Genomic DNA, 7,081 nt, shown 5'->3' with positions numbered 1-7,081 from the left:
ATTTAAAAAAAAAAAATTCATAATAAATATACGGTTCATTGCGGAGATAATTAGACTTTTACAATGCGAAATATTAAAATTTAAATTATAAATGAAAGATGCATTTAAAAGAAGAAGTGTGTAGTGGGTGAGGTACTTCAACTTTGATATTCATTGTCTTCTATATCGTATTATTTTTATTTTGAATTTTAATAAAAAATATTTATGTAAGATTTATTCATAAACAATTAGCATAATTTTTAAATAGTAAAATAGGTTTAAAATGTACTTTTTATTTCTTTATTTTTAAACAAATAGAGTCTTGATATCTTCATTTAAAGAAAATAATTTTTTATTCACAATATAATATTTTTCACTCTATATATACACCAACTCTCCTTCTCCATCTTCACTCTCTCTCATATAAATAAACAGAAAGTACCTATGCAGTAGTTTGCCACTTCCACAGTCCTTCATCTAAACTCACTAGTAAGTACCCCCCTTATCATTCATTTCACCCCCTTGTCTTCCTCTGACAAGACACACAGTAATTATGGAAACAAAAACAGAGCAACTCCATCATCTTTTACCTACCAAAGAAAAAACATGTTCCTTTTCAACCATCATCATGGAAGAAACAAAATCTCTTATGACCTTAGCTTTCCCAATCGCCCTAACAGCTCTCATTTTCTACTCCCGTTCCATGATATCCATGATGTTCCTCGGTTACCTAGGACAACTCGAACTCGCCGCCGGTTCACTCGCCATCGCCTTCGCCAACATCACCGGCTACTCCGTCCTCTCCGGTCTCTCCCTCGGCATGGAGCCTCTCTGCTCACAAGCCTTCGGAGCAAACAATCCTAAACTCCTTTCCTTAACTCTCCAACGTTGTATCCTCTTCCTCGTACTATGTTCCTTACCCATTTCACTTCTCTGGCTCAACATGTCGCAAATCCTCGTTTCGTTACACCAACAACAAAACATCACAACCATGGCTCAAACCTATCTGATCTTCTCTCTCCCTGATCTCATCACAAACTCTTTCATCCACCCTATACGTATCTACCTTCGTGCACAGGGAATCACTCACCCTGTCACTATAGCTTCACTCGCCGGAACTCTCCTCCATATCCCTCTCAGTTACTTCCTCTTCCTACGCTTCGGCTTCGTCGGAGTCCCAGCCGCTTCCGCAGCATCAAACCTCTTCATCTTACTCTTCCTCGTCGTTTACATTCGGTTAACCGGCTTACACCGCGCCACATGGATAGCCCCGAGCCGAGAGATTCTCACTGGCTGGAAGCCGTTGCTTCATTTCGCGGCTCCAAGCTGCGTCTCCGTTTGTTTAGAATGGTGGTGGTATGAAGTAATGATAGTTTTGTGCGGTTTACTAGTGGACCCCATGGTAACCGTCGCTTCCATGGGGATTCTCATTCAAACAACTTCATTTAATTATATCTTTCCATCTTCTCTTGGATTTGCCGTTTCCGCACGTGTCGGAAACGAGCTTGGAGCTAACTGTCCTTCTCGAGCGAAACTATCATCTATCGTAGCAATTTTCGTCGCTGTGATAATAGGTTTCTCAGCGACAGTTTTTGCCACGACGATGAGGTTTCGCTGGGGGAGAATTTTTACTTCAGATGAAAATATTCTAAAGTTGACATCGTTAGCGCTTCCGATTCTTGGACTATGTGAGCTTGGTAACTGTCCTCAGACGGTGGGATGCGGTGTCATTAGGGGGACAGCGCGGCCGTGTGTGGCGGCGAATGTGAATCTTGGTGCATTTTACATGGTGGGGATGCCGGTGGCGGTTGTGTTAGCGTTTTGGTTGGATGTTGGGTTTCGTGGGCTTTGGTTGGGCCTACTTGCGGCCCAAGTTTGTTGTGCGGGGTTGATGTTGTATGTGATTGGGGTCACCGATTGGGAATTTGAAGCTGTGAGGGCCCACATGCTTACTTCTGTTGATTGTGTGGAGAATGGGAAGGATAAAGATGATGGAGTGATGTACGGCCAGAAACCGTTGTTGACTGATATTGTTACTCAGACTTGACGGTTGATGAAGATTAACACCCATGCTATTGCTGATGGTGTAATGTTTAAAGTTTAATAGTGTTTTGTAATTTGTGCTAAAAATATATTTAATGTACATCTAATTTTTTTGGTGGGATCGGTTAATGATTAATAAATTTATGATTAATTTAATCAAATAGATTATATAGTTGAATTAATTATTAATTATAATATATAATATATTTGATTCAATAGTTATCCTCATGAAATTTTCACATCTTTTAAAAAAATAATTAATTACGAAAATAATTAATTACGTTAATTTCAATAATAAAATGAATCTCATTTATTAAAATAATCTTATTAATAATAGGCAGTGGAGTACTTAAATGAATTAAAATACAATAAATAAGGATAAGTTAGTGAAAAAATAAATAAATCTCACATTGGTATTCTAAATGGACAAATAATTTGTAACAAATAAAAATAAGAAAATGAACACCTATTGTGATACAGATGGAGTATTAGTTAAATTAACTTTATTTAATTAAAGTCGTTAAATTTTAATGTGATTAAAGATATGTCTAAGTTGTAAAATAAAATGAGTGTTTATTATTTTGTAACTTTATGAAAAATAATGTAATATTTATGAAAAATGAAAAGATATAAAAAAATGTAATACTTATAAGAATGGTTAAATTGACAAGAAGCTATCTCTTGGATAATTAATAAGTATATCAGTGTACATCTAGGGATTTTTATAAGATCGGGTGACAACTTCTAAGCTCGTCTCGACTTCTAATGGGCCGGGTTCTTGAAGGGTAGTCCACTACGGAGTCATTATGAGCAATTAAATGGTTGGTTCCGATACAAAGTGTTAATGGTCGGACCTGTTACAAACGACGCTAATAAATGCGACGATTATGAGTGGTTAGTGGTTATTAAACCCTGTTAAAACACCGTGACTCTTGGGCATCCAAGAGTAGGATGAGGGCAGTCCAACAATGGCTTTCACTGCCTGTCTCCCCTAGAAACACCTAAATTCCCTAGAATCTGTACAATTGTGGTCTCGCCCGATTCACCAGTTGAACTATCAATCCAAAGCACAAATTTAGAAATGGATTTTGATATCGAATGATGAATCCAATTCGAAATCATGGTGTTGCAATGAATCCAATGAGCATATAGAGGATCAGGGATCAGAGGCTTCTTGAGAGTTTCGTCAATGAACTTTTCGTTGTTATTGAAAATCAAAGCGATGTGCATTGATATAGCCCAAGTGTGGTAGTTCTTATCATCAAGCAACGGTGAAACAAGAACAAGAGATGGATTCTCATTTGGATGCCGATAGTATGAACTTGTCAAATTCCTAGAAAAATCAGTGAAGCTCTGGTATACCATTAATGGAAGAACATGAGCAAGAAGATACAGATGATTGCGAAACAAAAAAAGAAACAAATTTTTTAGATGAAATCAAGGATAAAGCAATCAAAGAATAAAAACAATAGCTACCAGAGCTTTTTAATATCTGATACCATGTTAATGGTGAAATGTGTTGCAAATCTTTTATGGAGGTAACTGTATTTTTCATATTGTTACCTTGCTTTACAAGATGCTATATATACAAGCATATATGTACAAGAATACATAAACTATCTATACAGATGGCACACTATTAGTGTTTAATATAGTTGTACACATGCCACTCTATTAGTGGCTAGAATAATGTATGCTAATAAGGGTACTATCGCTACCGCGAAAATTAACAGAGTCGCCACTAACATATTTATCCTGAAAAGGAAGGGAATGCCAGCAAACCACAAAACAAAACAACGGTCTCACGACCAGAGAAAAAGGGTAATGGAGTCGGTTACGCGAGGGGAAGGTGTTAGCACCCCACGCGCCCATCGTACTCGATGGTATCCACGCCTGTGTCTAAAACTATGGGTGTGTAAGCAAACTGCGCTAACCTGGACTAAAATGAATGCAGAATGTAGGGAAAAGAAAGGATTGTGCTCGCACGGGCCCTACCCCGCTGCCTACGTATCTGTTTTGCAGAATCAGAGCTACCGTAGCTCGGCTAACTAATTTCTGTTTGTTTTGTGTTTTTTAGGTGAACAAGTTACATTCACACTCCGCTGCTCGACCTTTGGAGACTTATGCTGGGAATGGAGCGGAAATAACAAGCTCTTAAGAAAAGAAAATCAAAGAGTGTGGTTTATGTTTTAAAGAATGCATGAGGAAAACCTAAGCTAAGGGGGAAAGCTTGCTACCTAATGTTATCATACAAAGGGTGCAAGTCTAAGCTAAGCTAGCAACCTACGGGGAGAAAGGGGAAAGCACACAAGAATATCACACAAACGAGCATCCGCTCGTAAAGCAAACAAAACCAACGGTACTGACCGAATGGTAGAAAAGCGGTCCCGCCATAGCCAAGGGGAGCAACTCAACCCAAGTCAACCAAGCATTAGACCTCGCGAAAATGACCGGGCCATAGACAAGAGGGCGGACCCCTCTCAGCAACCAAGCCGTCACGGATCGTAAAGCAAAACGGTGCGTGCGTACACCGAGGATCAACGTCGAGCAACGCGAGCTATAAGAAAGGCGGGGGTCCGACTACATGAACCCTTTTCCTGACATACTCGATAATAAGATCTTGTGCAGGTTCAGAAGCGAGCCACGCGTAGCGTACGCATAATGAACAGACTCGATGAGACTAGGCGGGGGTTGATTGCTAACCCTTTCCGCATGCCTCCCATGAGGACTTAACGGAGTGCCATATAGGACTTATTACACCGTGACTCCCTGCCGCAAAGCACAAATATAAACACACCAACAAAAACAGAGCCTCTTTCGAGGGCTTGGCCAGATGCATGTCTAGGTCCTACTTCTCATGTTAAAGGATGATGCGAGAAAGCGATAAAGTGCGGAAAAAATAAAATGAAACGGGATCAATACCAAACGGATGATGATCCGTAAACTAAAGCGAAGCAAAGCGAAGACACTAAGAATCCCGCGAGCGAGCTAGCAAGGCAAAAGCAAATAGTCAGCACACCGATTAGCCATGAAAGCACACAAAGATCGACACGCGCGTCGAGCACAATCACAATACACCTGCAAGAGGAACAAGCAAACCAAACAAGCAGATATAGAGTAATAGAGATGTGTCTCCAGGATGAGAACACAAAGCAAGCGAATGAAATCGTGTCCCACAAGTAAAGCGGAACACTCATAGAATGAGCATCGATCGGTGACCGTCCAAAAGCCTCGCACACTAGCATACACGTTAGAGATAACAAGACACCGCAATTGGAATTGCGTTATTGCTATTCTAAAATAAAACCGAACAAAGCAAACATGGAAAAGGTACGATAATACGCGAATAAGCATGCAAAAATCACACCGGAAGCCGACAAAAGTACCATCATGGAAAACACAAAATTCATAAATACAAATTATTCCACAAAATAGTATATCTTACAAGCTTTCCAATGATATAAAGAACATGTAAATCGGAGTTACGAGCGAGAAGATATGAATTTTTGAAGTTGAAATAAATCTGCCCACACTCAGTGGTAACCGGTTACTTGAAATGAGGTAACCGGTTACTTCAGGAATTTTAGTGAAAAACAGGGCAAGTAACCGGTTACTCCAGACATGGTAACCGGTTACCTCAGTCAGGCAGCGTGAAGAAACAGGCAGGTAACCGGTTACTTGAAATGAGGTAACCGGTTACTTCAAGTCAGAAGTGCAAAAAACAGCCAGGTAACCGGTTACTTGAAATGAGGTAACCGGTTACTTCAAGTCAGAATTGCAAAAAATAGCCAGGTAACCGGTTACTTGAAATGAGGTAACCGGTTACTTCAAGTCAGAAGTTCAAAAAACAGCAAATTACATCATTCAAAAGCAATCTACTCATGCATCAATCAAAGATACTATCAAGCACGAATTGGCATCAATTCACACAGCATTATGAACATCAAACCACCACAATTAAGCATCAATTCACATAGATTTCAACTCATCATCATTAACTACCAAACAACAAGTTCATGCAAGCATTATAACAAACACATAGTGCACCAAACTTGTATCGATATGCAATTGCAAGCAAAGTTTCAATGGATCTAACATTTAATCATCATCAACATCAATTAAACATCATCAACAACTAGATCTAACATTCTAATCATGTTAACATCAACAATTAAGCACTTAATTCAAGGTTCAAAGGCTTACCGGATGAAGATCTAAACCGAAGTACGAACACGAACGCGACACGAACGCGAACACGACACGAACTCGACACGAATGCGAAAGCAAAATCCAAGAGGGAGAGGAGAGAGGCGCGCGAGATGTAGAGAGGAAGGAGGAAATTCGAACTCGGAGTCTTGACCTTCAATCCATGTTGATCTTGATTCTTGAAGAAAATTGATGAATATTGATGAAAGATTTATGTAATTTGTGGTTTTGATTCAAGAGAATTGAGAGGGAATTGAGAGAAAGTGTTTATGAATTTTTTTTTGGTGAATTGAAATTATGAGAGTCCTCCCCTGATTTGTGAAGAGCAAAATGTTTATATATTGTCAACGCGAATTGTCCAAATCACCCTCGGTGCGTCTTATTGTGGCTCGTTTTTAAGGAAACTCGGTTCGGCTCTCAATTCCGGAACGAAACCAATGCCACTATGAAGATGACCAAATTTGTGACTCATCGCCGCGATAATCACCTCAATCCAATAAGCGGTGAAGAAAATACGCCCGTTTGAATGACGAGAAATGCCGATTCATCTGATACGACTGTGCAAAATTTTGTGAGTACCGCTCAAAGAACTCGATAAAACCCTACCTTCGGCTCAAAATCTGAACAAGCATGTGTGACGAAGAAACGAAGCTAACGAAATTTCCGAGAGAATACCGCCGGAATGGACTTCATACGATAAAAATCGAAGGAGTTATGAATTTTCGAACTCGGCGCGACATACTCGAAAACACACTTTTTACCGGAACAACGCGACGATCCTTAAAATTCTGGGAATTTTCCGTGCAGAATTGGCCTTCGGTCCGAACATATGAAATCTTGGTAATGATGGTAC

At 39.6% G+C, this 7,081-nt stretch overlaps 1 protein-coding gene across 1 annotated transcript; it reads left to right on the top strand.

Annotated features, from left to right (window-relative positions):
* Positions 1–532: 532 nt before the first annotated feature.
* On the top strand, positions 533–2,026 carry LOC131605991 (protein DETOXIFICATION 51-like). Its single transcript, XM_058878278.1, has one exon. The coding sequence runs from the start codon at positions 533–535 to the stop codon at positions 2,024–2,026; it is 1,494 nt and encodes a 497-aa protein (XP_058734261.1).
* Positions 2,027–7,081: the final 5,055 nt, after the last annotated feature.

The sequence above is a fragment of the Vicia villosa genome, linkage group LG5 (genome assembly GCF_029867415.1).
Source record: "Vicia villosa cultivar HV-30 ecotype Madison, WI linkage group LG5, Vvil1.0, whole genome shotgun sequence".
Taxonomy (NCBI): domain Eukaryota; kingdom Viridiplantae; phylum Streptophyta; class Magnoliopsida; order Fabales; family Fabaceae; genus Vicia; species Vicia villosa.
This window is presented reverse-complemented; position numbering and strand designations above follow the sequence as displayed.